The 22,714-nt window shown below is 43.0% G+C and overlaps 1 protein-coding gene across 4 annotated transcripts in view; it reads right to left on the reverse strand.

Annotated features, from left to right (window-relative positions):
* The window catches only part of adgrb3 (adhesion G protein-coupled receptor B3), a 251,581-nt gene that overhangs the window by 60,452 nt on the left and 168,415 nt on the right, over positions 1 to 22,714 (reverse strand). For all 4 annotated transcript variants that reach the window (XM_065023041.1, XM_065023038.1, XM_065023039.1 and 1 more), the window contains exons 18-20: positions 10,605 to 10,755; positions 3,606 to 3,675; positions 1,059 to 1,125 (exon numbers count right to left, since the gene is read on the reverse strand). In XM_065023041.1, the coding sequence (XP_064879113.1) occupies positions 1,059 to 1,125; positions 3,606 to 3,675; positions 10,605 to 10,755 (288 nt within the window). The remainder of the gene's footprint in view (positions 1 to 1,058; positions 1,126 to 3,605; positions 3,676 to 10,604; positions 10,756 to 22,714) is intronic.

Raw genomic sequence — 22,714 nt, forward strand, 5'->3', positions numbered from 1 at the left:
AATAATATAATACATACTTTAATCAGCAGTACTGTAATACTATAATACATACTTTAATCAGCAGTACTGTAATACTATAATACATACTTTAATCAGCAGTACTGTAATACTATAATACATACTTTAATCTACAGTACTGTAATACTATAATACATACTTTAATCAGCAGCACTGTAATACTAGAATACTATAAATCAGCAGTACTGTAATACTATAATACTACTTAATCAGCAGTACTGTAATACTTTAATCAAGTACTGTAATACTTTAATCTACAGTACTGTAATACTATAAAACATACTTTAATCAGCAGTACTGTAATACTATAATACATACTTTAATCAGCAGTACTGTAATACTATAATACATACTTTAATCAGCAGTACTGTAATACTATAATACATACTGTAATCAGCAGTACTGTAATACTATAATACATACTTTAATCAGCAGTACTGTAATACTATAATACATAATCAGCAGTACTGTAATACTATAATACATACTTTAATCAGCAGTACTGTAATACTATAATACATACTTTAATCAGCAGTACAGCAATACTATAATATTACTTTAATCAGCAGTACTGTAATACTATATAATATACTTTAATCAGCAGTACTGTAATAATCAATCAGCAGTACTGTAATACTATAATACATGTTTAATGTACTTTAATCAGCAGTACTGTAATACAGTACTGTAATACTATAATACATACTTTAATCAGCAGTACTGTAATACTATAATATGTACTTTAATCAGCAGTACTGTAATACTATAATATGTACTTTAATCAGCAGTACTGTAATACTATAATATGTACTTTAATCAGCAGTACTGTAATACTATAATATGTACTTTAATCAGCAGTACTGTAATACTATAATATGTACTTTAATCAGCAGTACTGTAATACTATAATATGTACTTTAATCTGTAATACTGTAATATGTACTTTAATCAGCAGTACTGTAATACTATAATATGTACTTTAATCAGCAGTACTGTAATGCTATAATATGTACTTTAATCAGCAGTACTATAATACATACCAGAACCACTGCTGCTGCCGGTCCAACAAAGGCATACAGGAGACCACCTTCTAGAGATAGCCAGCAACTGTAGAGAGAGGAGGAGAGGAAAGGAGGAGAGGAAAAGAGAGGAGAAGAGCAGAGAGGAGGAGAGGAGTGGAGAGGAGTGAAGTGGAGAAGAGAGGAGAGGAGAGGAGAGGAGAGAGAGAAGAGAGAGAAGAGAAGAGAAGAGAAGAGAAGAGAAGAGAAGAGAAGAGAAGAGAAGAGAAGAGAAGAGAGGAGAGAGGAGAAGAGAAGAGAAGAGAAGAGAAGAGAAGAGAAGAGAAGAGAAGAGAAGAGAAGAGAAGAGAAGAGAAGAGAAGAGGAGTGGAGAGGAGTGGAGTGGAGAGGAGTGGGGAAGAGAAGAGAAGAAGAGTGGAGTGGAGAGGAGTGGAGAAGAGGAGTGGAGTGGAGTGGAGTGGATTGGAGAGGAGCGGAGAGGAGAGGAGAAGAGGAGAGGAGTGGAGTGGAGAGAAGTGGAGAAGAGTGGAGAAGAGAAGAGTGGAGTGGAGTGGAGAGGAGAGGAGAGGAGAAGAGGAGTGGAGAGGAGTGGAGTGGAGTGGAGAGGAGTGGGGAAGAGACGAGAAGAAGAGTGGAGTGGAGAGGAGTGGAGAAGAGAAGAGGAGTGGAGTGGAGGGATTGGAGAGGAGCGGAGAGGAGAAGAGGAGAAGAGTGGAGTGGAGAGGAGAGGAGAAGAGAAGAGGAGTGGAGTTGAGTGGAGAGGAGTGGGGAAGAGAAGAGGAGTGGAGTGGAGAGGAGAAGAGAAGAGAAGAGGAGTGGAGTTGAGTGGAGAGGAGAGGAGAAGAGGAGAGGAGAGGAGAGGAGAGGAGTGGAGCGGAGAGGGGAGGAGAGGAGAAGAGGAGAGGAGAGGAGTGGATTGGAGAGGAGAGGAGAGGAGAAGAGGAGAGGAGTGGAGTGGAGAGGAGAAGATGAGAGGAGTGGATTGGAGAGGAGCGGAGAGGAGAAGAGAAGAGAAGAGGAGACATCAGCTAGCGAACCAACTCCCACAAAGAAATGTAACCCCAGAATCACATCAACTTAATGGTGCACAGCTGCATACAGTTGTGTTATCCTCTAGTGTCAAGGGAGTACAGGCATATGCTGTGGTTCTGCTTCAGGAAGTTTTACTGGGGAATAAAATGCTAACGAGAGTTTTAAAACATGGTTTATGTACTAGTATTCAGTTGGGACACAACTCAGGAGGAGATGGGGGTTTGTCAGAATCTTTTAAAATGCCCACTAGGGTTGTCTTGGGGGTTTGTCAGGTTTGTAGGGTTCACCCTAGCCTAGCTAACCAAGCTTTCACATTTGCATGTGGGTACATTCATGTGTGCTTAATATATTATTGCTCTCAGATTTTTTTTAATTCACAGATTTTAGATGTGAAATAAAACAATATTTTTTTGCAAAACGCTATATATATCCACTGTTTAGATGGAATGAAATATCTTTAACTGTGATATGTTGTTGTCCCACCCAGCTATCTCAGGATAAATGCACCACCTGTAAGTCTGCCTGCATAACAGCATCTGCTTAATCACTAAAATGTCAAATGTAAATGTTTTGCATATACACTACCGTTCAAAAGTTTGGGGCCACTTAGAAATGTCTTTGAAAGAAAAGCCATTGTCCATTATAATAACATCAAATTGATCAGAAATACAGTGTAGACATTGTTAATGTTGTAAATGACTATTGTAGCTGGAAACGGCTGTTTGGAATATCTACATAGGCGTACAGAAGCCCATTATCAGCAACCATCACTCCTGTGTTCCAATGGCACGTTGTGTTAGTTAATCCAAGTTTATAATTTTAAAAGGCTAATTGATCATTAGAAACCCTTTTGCAATTATGTTAGCACAGCTGAAAACTGTTGTCCTCGTTAAAGAAGCAATATTATTATTATTATTTTACATTTTTGTAATACTGATGTCACAAATATAAAATTTGTAAAGTTCTTTATTAAAAATGTAGTTATTTGTTACATTTGAAAACCTAGTAGAACTACTTATTTATCTGAGTGAGGCAGATGTATAACGTTTAGCAAAAAACACATGATTCTTTGTCTCTCTGAAATGAAACCATCATCTGATAGATTTGAAACAAAAACGTGTCATTGAACAACCCCTTGATTACAGACACCTGTGTGTGTCCTTTCAAAGTATATAAAGTAGTGACGCACAGTGTTTGTCATTACACCCTGATGAAGACAGCTTGTCTGTCAAACATGGGTTATTAAACTCCTAGAGTGTGAGGCTCTCCTTTGTAATTGAACAAGCCCATGCCATGATTAGATAGTGAGAAAACACACCCATCTCTTTCACGTTCTTTAAACAATAAAAGCTCATTTACCAACATTTCTGAAAATGAAATTCTTCTGATTTAAATGACCATTGACACAATTAGTATGAGGCTTTACAGCATTTTGGGATATAGACAGTGATAACCATGAGCAAATGCCACATGATATACATTATAATCAGAACTACCAAGGTGACACAGGTAGAAAGAAGTGAGAAAAGAACCTACTATTGGGGTGTCCCATAGCCTTTTGCTTTGGTGAATCCCATTGAGACGGCAACCACCAAGGCAGGTAATCCTGAAAAAGACAAGAATGAACACATGAACAATAAGACAGGTAGTTCTGAATGCTTGTTTCATTGTGCCGTACAGCCGTCATACAGCCGTCATACAGAATGTCATACAGAATGTCATACAGCCGTCATACAGAATGTCATACAGAATGTCATCCAGAATGTCATACAGCCGTCATACAGAATGTCATACAGAATGTCATACAGAATGTCATACAGCCGTCATACAGAATGTCATACAGAATGTCATACAGCCGTCATACAGAATGTCATACAGAATGTCATACAGCCGACATACAAAATGTCATACAGAATGTCATCCAGAATGTCATACAGCCGACATACAAAATGTCATACAGAATGTCATCCAGAATGTCATACAGAATGTCATCCAGAATGTCATACAGAATGTCATACAGAATGTCATACAGCCGTCATACAGAATGTCATACAGAATGTCATACAGAATGTCATACAGCCGACATACAGAATGTCATCCAGAATGTCATACAGAATATGATACAGAATGTCATACAGAATGTCATACATCCGACATACAGAATGTCATCCAGAATGTCATACAGAATGTGAACAGAATGTCATACAGAATGTCGTCCAGAATGTGCAGGTTAACTATCTCCTTCATCATTAGCTCCACAGAGGCAGTGTTCTGCAGATAGAACTCCAGTCAAGATAAGAAGCTTAGTGTATTTAAAGATAGAATCCTTAGTTGCTAGATCCATTTTTTGTTTCATAAATTAATGATATATACCCACTGACTCCACTGACTATATACCCACTGACTTGAAGAATATAACTTATAAATGCCTCATGAGCTTAGTTCAACTGCCGTACCCCGTCAGAACCACGAATATAAGTATGATTTACCCCAATGTTTCTACACAATGTGAATGTAAACAAACACTGTATAGCCTCAGAAAATGATTCCGTTTACTAATTCACACAGCAGTTTCTGTAGTGTAGTGGTTATCACGTTTGCCTCACACGAGAAAGGTCTCCGGTGCAAAAACACATTTCTCTGATACATACGAGAAGCACCTGATTTGTAACAGAGAATGCCGCTTTTCTTGAATACCTCATTATGGGAATTACATGCAAAGAATATCAGTGAAATTCTTATTACTCCTTGTAGATTCTTGAACTCTCAGTTTCAGTAGAGTCAAGTGCTTTTCATGCTTGACTCACACAATATATGTCTCCGGTTCAAAACCAGGTCCACAAGAGATCTCTGACACGTGAGAAGTACCTGATTTGTAACAGAGAACTTTGCTTTTCATGAATGCCTCATAATGGGAGTAAATTTAAATGAAAATAATATCAGTAAAATACAGTTAACTCCTTGTTTTATTTATTTTACCTTTATTTTACTAGGCAAGTCAGTTAAGAACAAAATCTTATTTTCAATGACGGCCTAGGAACAGTGGGTTAACTGCCTGTTCAGGGGCAGAAGGACAGATTTGTCAGCTCGGGGATTTGAACTTGCAACCTTTCGGTTACTAGTCCAACGCTCTAACCACTAGGCTACCCTGCCGCCCCGTAGCTTCTTTCAGCCAGCAGTTTCCATAGTGTAGTGGATATGATGGTCGTCCCACACGAGAAATGTCCCCGGTTAAACACAGACTTTTAGTAAACTAGACAAGTCAGTTAAGAACAAATTCATATTTACAATGATGGCCTACCGGGGAACAGTGAGTTAACTGCCTTGTTCAGGAGCTGAACGACAGATTTTTACCTTGTCAGCTCAGGGATTCGATCAAGCAACCTTCTGGTTACTGACACAATGCTCTAACCACTAGGCTACCTGCTGGTTACTGGCCCAACGCTCTAACCACTAGGCTACCTGCTGGTTACTGACACAACACTCTAACCACTAGGCTACCTGCTGGTTACTGACACAATGCTCTAACCACTAGGCTACCTGCTGGTTAACCACTAGGCTACCTGCTGGTTACTGGCCCAACGCTCTAACCACTAGGCTACCTGCTGGTTACTGACACAACACTCTAACCACTAGGCTACCTGCTGGTTATTGGCCCAACGCTCTAACCACTAGGCTACCTGCTGGTTACTGACACAATGCTCTAACCACTAGGCTACCTGCTGGTTACTGGCCCAACGCTCTAACCACTAGGCTACCTGCTGGTTACTGGCCCAACGCTCTAACCACTAGGCTACCTGCTGGTTACTGACACAATGCTCTAACCACTAGGCTACCTGCTGGTTACTGGCCCAACGCTCTAACCACTAGGCTACCTGCTGGTTACTGACACAACGCTCTAACCACTAGGCTACCTGCTGGTTACTGACACAACGCTCTAACCACTAGGCTACCTGCTGGTTACTGACACAACGCACTAGGCTCTAACCACTAGGCTACCTGCTGGTTACTGACCCAACGCTCTAACCACTAGGCTACCTGCTGGTTACTGGCCCAACGCTCTAACCACTAGGCTACCTGCTGGTTACTGGCCCAACGCTACCTGCTGGTTAACCACTAGGCTACCTGCTGGTTACTGGCCCAACGCTCTAACCACTAGGCTACCTGCTGGTTACTGGCCCAACGCTCTAACCACTAGGCTACCTGCTGGTTATTGGCCCAACGCTCTAACCACTAGGCTACCTGCTGGTTACTGACACAACGCTCTAACCACTAGGCTACCTGCTGGTTACTGACACAACGCTCTAACCACTAGGCTACCTGCTGGTTACTGGCCCAACGCTCTAACCACTAGGCTACCTGCTGGTTACTGACCCAACGCTCTAACCACTAGGCTACCTGCTGGTTATTGGCCCAACGCCATAACCACTAGGCTACCTGCTGGTTACTGGCCCAACGCTCTAACCACTAGGCTACCTGCTGGTTACTGGCCCAACGCTCTAACCACTAGGCTACCTGCTGGTTACTGGCCCAACGCTCTAACCACTAGGCTACCTGCTGGTTACTGGCCCAACGCTCTAACCACTAGGCTACCTGCTGGTTATTGGCCCAACGCTCTAACCACTAGGCTACCTGCTGGTTACTGACACAACGCTCTAACCACTAGGCTACCTGCTGGTTACTGACACAACGCTCTAACCACTAGGCTACCTGCTGGTTACTGACACAATGCTCTAACCACTAGGCTACCTGCTGGTTACTGACACAATGCTCTAACCACTAGGCTACCTGTCGCCCCAAAAACTATATTTTATAACTTGATTTCATGGAGGTTCAGTCCTTACATCCGGAGATACATCTATGCATTTGAATGTGGTTACATTTCTTCAGGCCCGTCACTCAACTTTCTTTTTCCAAAACAGAGGAGGGGTGACCACTTTGTTATTGTTTCAATGTGGGATTCTAGCTTTAAGAGCAGTGCTACCTACACACACAGTAACACAATGAAAACAATCCCTATGAGAGACTACAGTGGGTCTCCCTCTCTAGGACATGGGGCTTGTTCCCCCTCTACACCACCTGGATCTCTGTTATGGATTGTTGCAGTCCATCCTGTAATATAAACACCTTCCCTCTCGGCATGGCCCGGGAACACACACACACAGACAGACAGACAGACAGACAGACAGACAGACAGACAGACAGACAGACAGACAGACAGACAGACAGACAGACAGACAGACAGACAGACAGACAGACAGACAGACAGACAGACAGACAGACAGACAGACAGACAGACACACCCAGCCTGGGAGGGATTTACTGATGCAGTCACATTTCCTGGAGGTGGGGGCGGAGACCTTGTGGTCGTCCACTTGTCTCTCCCAGTGCTGAAGAGGTAAATGGGCCTCTAATGTACGGCGTTATGGCATAAATCACGTAGCCTCCAGAGCTCTGATCTACACACACGTTCATGTAAACACACGCTAAGCACACACACCAACGTTGCTTGATTTACTGTAAAAAAAAGAAGCTAATATTTACAATCTGAACAAGATGAGAAAATCAATTCCTACTTTAAACTATAAACCCCACAGAGATGTTAGATTATACTGAACACCTGCAGTACAAAAAACAACATGTAAAGTTGATGCTTGAGGATTGTATTGGTTCTTCCCATAAGTTTCATAACTGTTGACTCATACTTTCATAGAAAACAAACCCATGTTTCTGACAGTATCGTATCCTCACAGAGCTGCTACAATGGATGAGTCTACAGAGCTGCTACAATGGATGAGTCTACAGAGATGTTACAATGGATGAGTCTACAGAGATGCTACAATGGATGAGTCTACAGAGATGCTACAATGGATGAGTCTACAGGGATGCTACAATGGATGAGTTTACATAGCTGCTACAATGGATGAGTCTACAGAGCTTCTACAATGGATGAGTCTACAGAGATGCTACAATGGATGAGTCTACAGAGCTGCTACAATGGATGAGTCTACAGAGATGTTACAATGGATGAGTCTACAGAGATGCTACAATGGATGAGTCTACAGAGATGTTACAATGGATGAGTCTACAGAGATGCTACAATGGATGAGTCTACAGAGATGCTACAATGGATGAGTCTACAGATATGCTACAATGGATGAGTCTACAGAGATGCTAAAATGGATGAGTCTACATAGATGCTACAATGGATGAGTCTACAGAGATGCTACAATGGATAAGTCTACAGAGATGCTACAATGGATGAGTTTACTGTCATTTGTTCTCAGAGACATCCTCTCATATTAAGTTCTGTGCAGTTGCAGGACAAAAAATACAGCACAAATACGTATATTTTCTTCTCGCCTAACATGACCATACAACATCTAACCTTCTAACATCGACCAAGACCACAAGATTTTATCATTTACATTTAGACTGTCTATATATATCAGCCTTTACCTACCCTGCTAGATCATCACTGTATACTGTAGTCCATTCTCTCTCTCTCTCTCTATCTCTATTCAATTTCAATTTGCTTTATCGGTAACATTGTACCTATTGTAGTTCGGCCTAGAACTGCAATGACGAATGAAGAGAGAGAGTCGTGTTTGTTGCTAGGTAACAGGAGGAATGAGTGTGTGGGCTCTTTCGTAATCAATTGGATTCTTAATAGAGATTTGGGAAGTGTCTTTGCTGTAAGTAAGAGGTCCTTGGATGAGACGTCCGTAGAGGTCTTCACAGACCCACCTGTACCCGAATACCTGCGACCTGATCCGGGACCAGAGCCGGTCTGGATCCAGAATTCTAAATACTGTCGGATCTGATATGAATGTCATGGGTCTCTGGTATGTGTCATTTTAACTGATTTGTCCAGAAGGACCCATACAGATCAGAACACGACTGCTGCAGTAGAGACAGAGAGAAATGGTATAATTTATGCTGCTGCTCTTTGCTTTTCACGAGAGGGGCGCATGTAGCATGTTGTTGTTGTTGTTGGCCAATCAGAAGTCATCATACAGTCATAGAGCCTCTGTGTGGGACAAAAGTTAGGAGATATCTAATCAATGGAAGATGTCATTAAAATGATGGAATCAACATATGTTAACTATACATTCTATGATTTGTAGTAAAGAAGATACAGGAAGACAAGTGTTTCCAAAGACACCATCCGTGTGCATCTTGTCATTTTACATCACCTTCTAATTGGTTGGTCACTGGAAACACCTATCTTCTTTTTTTTTACTACAAAATATAGAAACGCGCCATTTTCACATGTTGATGTTGGAATGATGAAGATTAGGTTTAATTTCCCTTCAACGGAAAAGGACAGGCTACAACGACCCAGAGCCAACAGGTAGCCTGCTACATTAGATTCTGAATGGAGTTGTTGTTTGTAGGAAGAGAAAGTGCATGCAGCCTCATTTAGCCTAGCTAGCTAGCTTAACTAGCTTCTCCCTGTTTGATGCAGCCAAGACAGCTACTACGTCATCATATTGGATGATAATTAGCCTAGCTAGCTAGCTTAACTAGCTTCTCCCTGTTTGATGCAGCCAAGACAGATACTACGTCATCATATTGGATGATAATTAGCCTAGCTAGCTAGCTATTAGTCTACTACAGCGAGAGTTGGCTTGGTTGGTTGAGGTATCTCGTCTCTCGCTCCCTCCTCCCTGTTCCTGTGTCACTTGCTCACACTCACAGTAGCCTACACACACAGCCCGGCCCCTGCTAGAGAGTCACCTCTCTCTCTCCCTCCTCTCACAGTAGTCTACACACACAGCACGGCCCCTGCTAGAGAGTCACCTCTCTCTCTCCCTCCTCTCACAGTAGTCTACACACACTACTGTATACTGTAGTCCATTCTCTCTCTCTCTCTCTCTCTCTCTCTCTCTCTCTCTCTCTCTCTTTCTCTGTGGCCTGATGTATATCTATATAGACATACTTAATAATAATCATACATACACTACTTTCCTTTATGACTTAGTGTTCTCGTTTAGCTAGCTGTACCCTGAAAAACAACAACAACAAGACAAGCCTCGCTGTGCTAAAACACTGCAGAGGCCTTGGTTAAATCCTAGCTATCAGCTAACTCCTATGAGGAAACCACCACCAGGCCAGCTAGTCAATCTCCCTGCAGCCCAAGGGAAGTCCATTTACAGATCCCTAGGAGAGTTGGAATGGAGGGAGCACATCAGCACTGCAACACAGAACCTAGCTGACAGGAGGACGACAGAGACAACAACATCCCAGATGAAGAGAGAGAGAGAGAGAGAGAGAGAGAGAGAGAGAGAGAGAGTAGGAGAGAGAGAGAGAGAGAGAGAGAGAGAGAGATGAAGAGAAAAGGGAGGGGCAGAGAGATAAATAGACACATTAAAGAACAGAGCTACTCACCCCATCCCAGACAGAGACACTCACCCCATCCCAGACAGAGACACTCTTCCCATCCCAGACAGAGACACTCTCCCCATCCCAGACAGAGACTCTCTTCCCATCCCAGACAGAGACACTCACCCCATCCCAGACAGAAACACTCACCCCATCCCAGACAGAGGAACCTCTTCCTGATGAGCCTGGTGCGGACCTTCCCAGTAACGGCCATGTAGGACTGCCAAGCCTCCGTCAGGACCCAGCAGAACGACGCCAGGAAGAAGAAGTGAAGGAAGGCTGTTGTCATGGTACAGACACCCTGTTCATGACCAAGAAAAGGGACAATGAGGTTCTGGATGGTAAAACCTTGTGAAAAACATGAGTGAGCGGGACAGCAATGGCCAACAACATCAACTTCATAGACCAGTATTCACAAAGCGTCTCAGAGTGGGATAGCTGATATAGGATCCGTTTTATCTTTTAGATAATAATGAATGACGTTATATGGACGAGGAGGACCTGATTCTAGATCAGCACATACGAGCCTAAGATTATTACAAGAATTGACTGTGTCAATTCTGTGATTCCCATAATGCACCACAGTTTGATCTAAAAGCAGTCACAAAAACATCGAGGTGTCGTATTTCTATTCTACTCAGGTATAAAACACAGTAGGTCTGAACTGCCCTGTCTCTAACAGTAATGGTACCCTGTCCTGAACAGTAATGGTACCCTGTCTCTAACAGTAATGGTGCCCTGTCTCTAACAGTAATGGTACCCTGTCTATAACAGTAATGGTACCCTGTCCTGAACAGTAATGGTACCCTGTCTCTAACAGTAATGGTACCCTGCCCTGAACAATAATGGTACCCTGTCTCTAACAGTAATGGTACCCTGTCTCTAACAGTAATGGTACCCTAACCTGATCAGTAAGGGTACCCTGTCCTGAACAGTAATGGTACCCTGTCTCTAACAGTAATGGTACCCTGTCTCTAACAGTAATGGTAAACCTGTCCTGAACAGTAATGGTACCCTGTCCTGAACAGTAATGGTACCCTGTCCTGATCAGTAATGGTACCCTGTCTCTAACAGTAATGGTACCCTGTCCTGAACAACAATGGTTCCCTGTCTCTAACAGTAATGGTACCCTGTCCTGAACAGTAATAGTACCCTGTCTCTAACAGTAATGGTACCCTAACCCCTGCATTTCTCTGCCTGCAGCACACACTCAGTAGTGTGCAACACTAGTGATCGAACAGGAAGGCACGTGAAGCAAGGTCAAGCTATCTACACGGAGAGGGAGTGTGTGTGTGTGTGTGTGTGTGTGTGTGTGTGTGTGTGTGTGTGTGTGTGTGTGTGTGTGTGTGTATTTTTGTTTAACTATCCTTGTTGGTACCAGAAGTCCTCACAAGTATAGCAAAACAAGGAACATTTGGGGATGAGGTAAGTATCTGCTGGTCCCCATAAGGAAAAATTATATTTTAGGCTTAGGGGTTAGGTTTAGGGTTAGGGTTATAATTATGGTTAGGTTTAAGAGGGTTTCTGTTTATGCTGTTATCTAACCTAGGGCTAGGGTTAGGGTTAGGGTTAGAGTTAGGCTTAGGGGTTAGGTTTAGGGTTATAATTATGGTTAGGTTTAAGAGGGTTTCTGTTTATGCTGTTATCTAACCTATGGCTAGGGTTAGGGTTAGGGTTAGGGTTAGAGTTAGGCTTAGGGGTTAGGTTTAGGGTTAGGGTTATAATTATGGTTAGGTTTAAGAGGGTTTCTGTTTATGCTGTTATCTAACCTAGGGCTAGGGTTAGGGTTAGGCTTAGGGGTTAGGTTTAGGGTTATAATTATGGTTAGGTTTAAGAGGGTTTCTGTTTATGCTGTTATCTAACCTAGGGTTAGGGTTAGAGTTAGGCTTAGGGGTTAGGTTTAGGGTTAGGGTTATAATTATGGGTAGGTTGAAGAAGGGTTTCTGTTTATGCTGTTATCTAACCTAGGGTTAGGGTTAGAGTTAGGCTTAGGGGTTAGGTTTAGGGTTATAATTATGGTTAGGTTTAAGAGGGTTTCTGTTTATGCTGTTATCTAACCTATGGCTAGGGTTAGGGTTAGGGTTAGGGTTAGAGTTAGGCTTAGGGGTTAGGTTTAGGGTTAGGGTTATAATTATGGTTAGGTTTAAGAGGGTTTCTGTTTATGCTGTTATCTAACCTAGGGCTAGGGTTAGGGTTAGGGTTAGGGTTAGGCTTAGGGGTTAGGTTTAGGGTTATAATTATGGTTAGGTTTAAGAGGGTTTCTGTTTATGCTGTTATCTAACCTAGGGTTAGGGTTAGAGTTAGGCTTAGGGGTTAGGTTTAGGGTTAGGGTTATAATTATGGGTAGGTTGAAGAAGGGTTTCTGTTTATGCTGTTATCTAACCTAGGGCTAGGGTTAGGGTTAGGGTTAGGGTTAGGGTTAGAGTTAGGCTTAGGGGTTAGGTTTAGGGTTATAATTATGGGTAGGTTTAAGAGGGTTTCTGTTTATGCTGTTATCTAACCTAGGGTTAGGGTTAGAGTTAGGCTTAGGGGTTAGGTTTAGGGTTAGGGTTATAATTATGGGTAGGTTGAAGAAGGGTTTCTGTTTATGCTGTTATCTAACCTAGGGCTAGGGTTAGGGTTAGGGTTAGGGTTAGAGTTAGGCTTAGGGGTTAGGTTTAGGGTTATAATTATGGGTAGGTTTAAGAGGGTTTCTGTTTATGCTGTTATCTAACCTAGGGTTAGGGTTAGAGTTAGAGTTAGGGTTAGGGTTAGGGTTAGAGTTAGGCTTAGGGGTTAGGTTTAGGGTTAGGGTTATAATTATGGGTAGGTTTAAGAGGGTTTCTGTTTATGCTGTTATCTAACCTAGGGCTAGGGTTAGGGTTAGGGTTAGGGTTAGGCTTAGGGATTAGGTTTAGGGTTATAATTATGGGTAGGTTTAAGAGGGTTTCTGTTTATTCTGTTATCTAACCTAGGGCTGGGTTAGGGTTAGGGTTAGGGTTAGGGTTAGGCTTAGGGGTTAGGTTTAGGGTTATAATTATGGTTAGGTTTAAGAGGGTTTCTGTTTATGCTGTTATCTAACCTAGGGTTAGGGTTATAGTTAGGCTTAGGGGTTAGGTTTAGGGTTAGGGTTATAATTATGGGTAGGTTGAAGAAGGGTTTCTGTTTATGCTGTTATCTAACCTAGGGTTAGGGTTAGAGTTAGAGTTAGGCTTAGGGGTTAGGTTTAGGGTTATAATTATGGGTAGGTTGAAGAAGGGTTTCTGTTTATGCTGTTATCTAACCTAGGGTTAGGGTTAGAGTTAGGCTTAGGGGTTAGGTTTAGGGTTATAATTATGGGTAGGTTGAAGAAGGGTTTCTGTTTATGCTGTTATCTAACCTAGGGTTGCACGAGCCTATTGCAGCTTTCTGCCCCGTTTCTATACTGTACATTCGACCGGTCTGGAGACGGTGAGAGAACAGGAAAGACCAAGAGCTCCCAACAATTATGGTTAGGGTTAGAATGGTTAGGGTTAGAATGGTTAGGGTTAGAATGGTTAGGGTTAGAATGAAGGTTAGGTTTAGAATGGTTAGGGTTAGAATGGTTAGGGTTACAATGGTTAGGGTTAGAATGAAGGTTAGGGTTAGAATGAAGTTTAGGGTTAGAATGGTTAGGGTTAGAATGGTTAGGGTTAGAATGAAGCTTAGGGTTAGAATGAAGGTTAGGTTTAGAATGGTTAGGGTTAGAATGAAGGTTAGGGTTAGAATGGTTAGGGTTAGAATGAAGGTTAGGGTTAGAATAAAGGTTATGGTTAGAATAAAGGTTAGGGTTAGAATGAAGGTTAGGTTTAGAATGGTTAGGGTTAGAATGAAGGTTAGGGTTAGAATGAAGGTTAGGTTTAGAATGAAGGTTAGGGTTAGAATGAAGGTTAGGGTTAGAATGAAGGTTAGGGTTAGAATGAAGGTTAGGGTTAAGGAAAGGAAAGGGCGATACCAAGTCAGTTGTCCAACTGAATGTATTCAACTGAAATTTGTCCTCTGAATCAGAGAGGTGCAGAGGGCTGCCATTATCAACATCCAGGTCTTCAGCGCCCGGGGAACAGTGGGTTAACTGCCTTGCTCAGGGGCAGAACGACAGATTTGTACCTTGTCAGCTCAGGGACAAGGTAAAAATGGTTAGGGGTTAGAGTTAGGTTGAGGGTAAGGGTTAGGGGTAGGAGTTAGGTTGAGGGTAAGGGTTAGGGGTTAGAGTTAGGTTGAGGGTAAGGGTTAGGGGTAGGAGTTAGGTTGAGGATAAGGGTTAGGAGTTAGGTTGAGGGTTAGGGTTTGGGGTAGGAGTTAGGTTGAGGGTAAGAGTTTGGGGTAGGAGTTAGGTTGAGGGTAAGGGTTAGGGGTAGGAGTTAGGTTGAGGGTAAGGGTTAGGGGTAGGAGTCAGGTTGAGGGTAAGAGTTTGGGGTAGGAGTTAGGTTGAGGGTAAGGTTTAGGGGTAGGAGTTAGGTTGAGGGTAAGGGTTAGTGGTAGGAGTTAGGTTGAGGGTAAGGGTTAGGGTTAGGAGTTAGGTTGAGGGTAAGGGTTAGAGGTAGGAGTTAGGTTGAGGGTAAGGGTTAGGGGTAGGAGTTAGGTTGAGGGTAAGGGTTAGGGTTAGGAGTTAGGTTGAGGGTAAGGGTTAGGGGTAGGAGTTAGGTTGAGGGTAAGGGTTAGGGGTAGGAGTTAGGTTGAGGGTAAGGGTTAGGGGTAGGAGTCAGGGTTACAGTACGTATAGTGTTAGGGTTAGGGGTTTGTAGTCAAGGTTAGGCTTTGGGTTAAGGGCAGAGTTAGGGTTAAATTTAGGGCTATGGGTTAGGGAAAATATGATTTTGAATGGAAATGTCACGGGCGTCGTAAGAAGTGGACCAAGGTGCGGCGTGGTGGGCGTACATTTCTGTTTATTAGGTAAATGTCACCAACAAAACAACAAAACAAAGAAATGACCGTGGAGCTTAACTTAGGCTACGATGCCTCTAACAAAGTCAACTACCCACACTGAAAGGAGGGAAAAAGGGCTACCTAAGTATTATTCCCAATCAGAGACAACGATGGACAGCTGTCCCTGATTGGGAACCATACCCAGCCAAAACATAGAAATAATGAAACATAGAAAACAAAACATAGAATGCCCACCCCACATCACACCCTGCCCTAACCAAATAGAGAAATAAAATGGCTCTCTAAGGTCAGGGCGTGACAGGAAATCAATTATTTGGTCCCCACAAGGATAGCAATACAAAACTCTCTGTGTGTGTGTGTGTGTGTGTGTGTGTGTGTGTGTGTGTGTGTGTGTGTGTGTGTGTGTGTGTGTGTGTGTGTGTGTGTGTGTGTGTGTGTGTGTGCGTGCGTGCGTGCGTGTGTGCGTGCGTGCGTGCGTGCGTACGCTTGTCCATCACTATTCTTCCTCTAAGCAGATAAAGCAACAGCCTGAATTTGGGCGTGAATCCATGAAAAAGAGGATTAGTGAATTAAGAAGTAGCCTTAATAAGCTTGGTGAAAGGGAAGTGACATGTACAGTGGGTAGTGAGAGGATTAAACTGATGTCAGTTCAGACACTCTATGGTTTCAGTACTTCCTGTTTTTGAGCTGTGGTAATCTGAGTGTTATTACAAAAAGAAGGGAAAACAGATGAGCATGTGTCAGCTCCTTCCAAATCCAAGACATCCACACTGTACTGTACTGTATAGTGATTAGATTAATATTCAACACATCCATCCTATTGAATTAGAAAAGATACTTCATTCAAAAAAACAAAAGAAAACTGCAGCCCCGTCACGTAGTTTGCTATTAAGCTGAGGGATGGAAGCCACTGGAGATACTGACTAACCCATGTTGATGGATGACTAACCCATGTTGATGGATGACTAACCCATGTTGATGGATGACTAACCCATGTTGATGGATGACTAACCCATGTTGATGGATGACTAACCCATGTTGATGGAAGCCACTGGAGATACTGACTAACCCATGTTGATGGATGACTAACCCATGTTGATGGATGACTAACCCATGTTGATGGAAGCCACTGGAGATACTGACTAACCCATGTTGATGGAAGCCACTGGAGATACTGACTAACCCATGTTGATGGAAGCCACTGGAGATACTGACTAACCCATGTTGATGGAAGCCACTGGAGATACTGACTAACCCATGCTGATGGAAGCCACTGGAGATACTGACTAACCCATGTTGATGGAAGCCACTGGAGATACTGACTAACCCATGTTGATGGAAGCCACTGGAGATACTGACTAACCCATGTTGATGGAAGCCACTGGAGATACTGACTAACCCACGTTGATGGAAGCCACTGGAGATACTGACTAACCCATGTTGATGGAAGCCACTGGAGATACTGACTAACCCATGTTGATGGATGACTAACCCATGTTGATGGAAGCCACTGGAGATACTGACTAACCCATGTTGATGGAAGCCACTGGAGATACTGACTAACCCATGTTGATGGAAGCCACTGGAGATACTGACTAACCCATGTTGATGGAAGCCACTGGAGATACTGACTAACCCATGTTGATGGATGACTAACCCATGCTGATGGAAGCCACTGGAGATACTGACTAACCCATGTTGATGGAAGCCACTGGAGATACTGACTAACCCATGTTGATGGAAGCCAATGGAGATACTGACTAACCCATGTTGATGGAAGCCACTGGAGATACTGACTAACCCATGTTGATGGAAGCCACTGGAGATACTGACTAACCCATGTTGATGGAAACCACTGGAGATACTGACTAACCCATGTTGATGGAAGCCACTGGAGATACTGACTAACCCATGTTCAGGCCATGTGAGAAAATGAAGTGATGTTAACCCATGGCCAGGAGGGATATTAATCACTGGAGATACTGACTAACCCATGTTCAGAAGCCATGGAGAAAATGAAGACTAACCCATGTTCAGGCCATGTGAGAAAATGAAGTGATGTTAACCCATGGCCAGGAGGGATATTAATCACTGGAGATACTGACTAACCCATGTTCAGGCCATGTGAGAAAATGAAGTGATGTTTACCCATGGCCAGGAGGGATATTAATCACTGGAGATACTGACTAACCCATGTTCAGGCCATGTGAGAAAATGAAGTGATGTTAACCCATGGCCAGGAGGGATATTAATCACTGGAGATACTGACTAACCCATGTTCAGGCCATGTGAGAAAATGAAGTGATGTTTACCCATGGCCAGGAGGGATATTAATCACTGGAGATACTGACTAACCCATGTTCAGGCCATGTGAGAAAATGAAGTGATGTTAACCCATGGCCAGGAGGGATATTAATCACTGGAGATACTGACTAACCCATGTTCAGGCCATGTGAGAAAATGAAGTGATGTTAACCCATGGCCAGGAGGGATATTAATCACTGGAGATACTGACTAACCCATGTTCAGGCCATGTGAGAAAATGAAGTGATGTTAACCCATGGCCAGGAGGGATATTAATCACTGGAGATACTGACTAACCCATGTTCAGGCCATGTGAGAAAATGAAGTGATGTTTACCCATGGCCAGGAGGGATATTAATCACTGGAGATACTGACTAACCCATGTTCAGGCCATGTGAGAAAATGAAGTGATGTTTACCCATGGCCAGGAGGGATATTAATCACTGGAGATACTGACTAACCCATGTTCAGGCCATGTGAGAAAATGAAGTGATGTTTACCCATGGCCAGGAGGGATATTAATCACTGGAGATACTGACTAACCCATGTTCAGGCCATGTGAGAAAATGAAGTGATGTTTACCCATGGCCAGGAGGGATATTAATCACTGGAGATACTGACTAACCCATGTTCAGGCCATGTGAGAAAATGAAGTGATGTTTACCCATGGCCAGGAGGGATATTAATCACTGGAGATACTGACTAACCCATGTTCAGGCCATGTGAGAAAATGAAGTGATGTTAACCCATGGCCAGGAGGGATATTAATCACTGGAGATACTGACTAACCCATGTTCAGGCCATGTGAGAAAATGAAGTGATGTTTACCCATGGCCAGGAGGGATATTAATCACTGGAGATACTGACTAACCCATGTTCAGGCCATGTGAGAAAATGAAGTGATGTTTACCCATGGCCAGGAGGGATATTAATCACTGGAGATATTAATCACTGACTAACCCATGTTCAGGCCATGTGAGAAAATGAAGTGATGTTTACCCATGGCCAGGAGGGATATTAATCACTGGAGATACTGACTAACCCATGTTCAGGCCATGTGAGAAAATGAAGTGATGTTTACCCATGGCCAGGAGGGATATTAATCACTGGAGATACTGACTAACCCATGTTCAGGCCATGTGAGAAAATGAAGTGATGTTTACCCATGGCCAGGAGGGATATTAATCACTGGAGATACTGACTAACCCATGTTCAGGCCATGTGAGAAAATGAAGTGATGTTTACCCATGGCCAGGAGGGATATTAATCACTGGAGATACTGACTAACCCATGTTCAGGCCATGTGAGAAAATGAAGTGATGTTAACCCATGGCCAGGAGGGATATTAATCACTGGAGATACTGACTAACCCATGTTCAGGCCATGTGAGAAAATGAAGTGATGTTTACCCATGGCCAGGAGGGATATTAATCACTGGAGATACTGACTAACCCATGTTCAGGCCATGTGAGAAAATGAAGTGATGTTAACCCATGGCCAGGAGGGATATTAATCACTGGAGATACTGACTAACCCATGTTCAGGCCATGTGAGAAAATGAAGTGATGTTAACCCATGGCCAGGAGGGATATTAATCACGCCTTTGTGGATGCGGCTGGCAAATGTTTTCCCTGAATTCATGCACACAGTCCTCTTTTCAACTCTTATACAACTGCCTGCTTTAGAAAGAGATAGCACACCAATATTATGCCACGTGATCTCCCTATACCTCCCAGTTTGCATCACTATTATTTAAAATAGAGTCATGTTTTCTCAGTTCGAGGAGATGAGCACGAAGACATGCAATGTGTGTTTTTGGAATGAGGGTATGGAACCCATTCATATTTGTATTCATCTGTGTGTGTTTCCGATGCTCCCTGTCATTTTAGGTCATTTATTGGACTATATGAAGGGCTCCCTCAAAACATAGACCTTGGTCTCAATGGGGCTCCCCCTGCCTAAATAAAGGTTAAAAGGTTCAAATATATTAATAACCACATTTGTTTGGTGTGAGTCATGTCAGATGTATTTAGAAAACAGATCTAAACAGAAAGACATTACCTTATTCAAAGTAATTAAAAAGAGATTGCTGTATTCTGATTTCCCTCCAGGTGTGTGTGTGTGTGTGTAGTTGTGTGTGTGTGTGTGTGTGTGTGTGTGTGTGTGTGTGTGTGTGTGTGTGTGTGTGTGTGTGTGTGTGTGTGTGCGTGTGTGTAGTTGTGTTTGTGTGTGTTGCATAATGCTACGTTACATAAAGTCTCTTCCTCCTCTCGTCCTCGTCCTCCTCCTTTTCTCTATCTTTCTTCTTATGGTTTCAGTGACAGTATATATGAACCAGACAGCCTGGCGGACAGTAGGTCTAGAGACAGGTGTTGAAGGAGAACTATAACACATTCTCTCTCCACACAGCAGACAGTAGGTCTAGAGACAGGTGTTGAAGGAGTCTTATAACACATTCTCTCTCCACACAGCAGACAGTAGGTCTAGAGACAGGTGTTGAAGGAGAACTATAACACATTCTCTCTCCACACAGCAGACAGTAGATCTAGAGACAGGTGTTGAAGGAGAACTATAACACATTCTCTCTCCACACAGCAGACAGTAGGTCTAGAGACAGGTGTTGAAGGAGAACTATAACACATTCTCTCTCCACACAGCAGACAGTAGGTCTAGACAGGTGTTGAAGAAGAACTATAACACATTCTCTCTCCACACAGCAGACAGTAGATCTAGAGACAGGTGTTGAAGGAGAACTATAACACATTCTCTCTCCACACAGCAGACAGTAGGTCTAGAGACAGGTGTTGAAGGAGAACTATAACACATTCTCTCTCCACACAGCAGACAGTAGATCTAGAGACAGGTGTTGAAGGAGAACTATAACACATTCTCTCTCCACACAGCAGACAGTAGATCTAGAGACAGGTGTTGAAGGAGAACTATAACACATTCTCTCTCCACACATTCAGAGACAGTAGATCTAGAGACAGGTGTTGAAGGAGAACTATAACACATTCTCTCTCCACACAGCAGACAGTAGATCTAGAGACAGGTGTTGAAGGAGAACTATAACACATTCTCTCTCCACACAGCAGACAGTAGATCTAGAGACAGGTGTTGAAGGAGAACTATAACACATTCTCTCTCCACACAGCAGACAGTAGATCTAGAGACAGGTGTTGAAGGAGAACTATAACACATTCTCTCTCCACACAGCAGACAGTAGATCTAGAGACAGGTGTTGAAGGAGAACTATAACACATTCTCTCTCCCACAGCAGACAGTAGATCTAGAGACAGGTGTTGAAGGAGAACTATAACACATTCTCTCTCCACACAGCAGACAGTAGGTCTAGAGACAGGTGTTGAAGGAGAACTATAACACATTCTCTCTCCACACAGCAGACAGTAGATCTAGAGACAGGTGTTGAAGGAGAACTATAACACATTCTCTCTCCACACAGCAGACAGTAGATCTAGAGACAGGTGTTGAAGGAGAACTATAACACATTCTCTCTCCACACAGCAGACAGTAGATCTAGAGACAGGTGTTGAAGGAGAACTATAACACATTCTCTCTCCACACAGCAGACAGTAGATCTAGAGACAGGTGTTGAAGGAGAACTATAACACATTATCTCTCCACACAGCAGACAGTAGATCTAGAGACAGGTGTTGAAGGAGAACTATAACACATTCTCTCTCCACACAGCAGACAGTAGATCTAGAGACAGGTGTTGAAGAAGAACTATAACACATTCTCTCTCCACACAGCAGACAGTAGGTCTAGACAGGTGTTGAAGGAGAACTATAACACATTCTCTCTCCACACAGCAGACAGTAGGTCTAGAGACAGGTGTTGAAGGAGAACTATAACACATTCTCTCTCCACACAGCAGACAGTAGGTCTAGAGACAGGTGTTGAAGGAGAACTATAACACATTATCTCTCCACACAGCAGACAGTAGATCTAGAGACAGGTGTTGAAGGAGAACTATAACACATTCTCTCTCCACACAGCAGACAGTAGATCTAGAGACAGGTGTTGAAGGAGAACTATAACACATTCTCTCTCCACACAGCAGACAGTAGATCTAGAGACAGGTGTTGAAGAAGAACTATAACACATTCTCTCTCCACACAGCAGACAGTAGGTCTAGACAGGTGTTGAAGGAGAACTATAACACATTCTCTCTCCACACAGCAGACAGTAGGTCTAGAGACAGGTGTTGAAGGAGACCTATAACACATTCTCTCTCCACACAGCAGACAGTAGATCTAGAGACAGGTGTTGAAGGAGAACTATAACACATTCTCTCTCCACACAGCAGACAGTAGGTCTAGACAGGTGTTGAAGGAGAACTATAACACATTCTCTCTCCACACAGCAGACAGTAGGTCTAGAGACAGGTGTTGAAAGAGAACTATAACACATTCTCTCTCCACACAGCAGACAGTAGATCTAGAGACAGGTGTTGAAGGAGAACTATAACACATTCTCTCTCCACACAGCAGACAGTAGATCTAGAGACAGGTGTTGAAGGAGAACTATAACACATTCTCTCTCCACACAGCAGACAGTAGGTCTAGACAGGTGTTGAAGGAGAACTATAACACATTCTCTCTCCACACAGCAGACAGTAGGTCTAGAGACAGGTGTTGAAGGAGAACTATAACACATTCTCTCTCCACACAGCAGACAGTAGATCTAGAGACAGGTGTTGAAGGAGAACTATAACACATTCTCTCTCCACACAGCAGACAGTAGATCTAGAGACAGGTGTTGAAGGAGAACTATAACACATTCTCTCTCCACACAGCAGACAGTAGGTCTAGAGACAGGTGTTGAAGGAGAACTATAACACATTCTCTCTCCACACAGCAGACAGTAGGTCTAGAGACAGGTGTTGAAGGAGAACTATAACACATTCTCTCTCCACACAGCAGACATTAGATCTAGAGACAGGTGTTGAAGGAGAACTATAACACATTCTCTCTCCACACAGCAGACAGTAGATCTAGAGACAGGTGTTGAAGTAGAACTATAACACATTCTCTCTCCACACAGCAGAC

Source organism: Oncorhynchus nerka, linkage group LG10 (assembly GCF_034236695.1).
Source record: "Oncorhynchus nerka isolate Pitt River linkage group LG10, Oner_Uvic_2.0, whole genome shotgun sequence".
NCBI classification, from domain to species: domain Eukaryota; kingdom Metazoa; phylum Chordata; class Actinopteri; order Salmoniformes; family Salmonidae; genus Oncorhynchus; species Oncorhynchus nerka.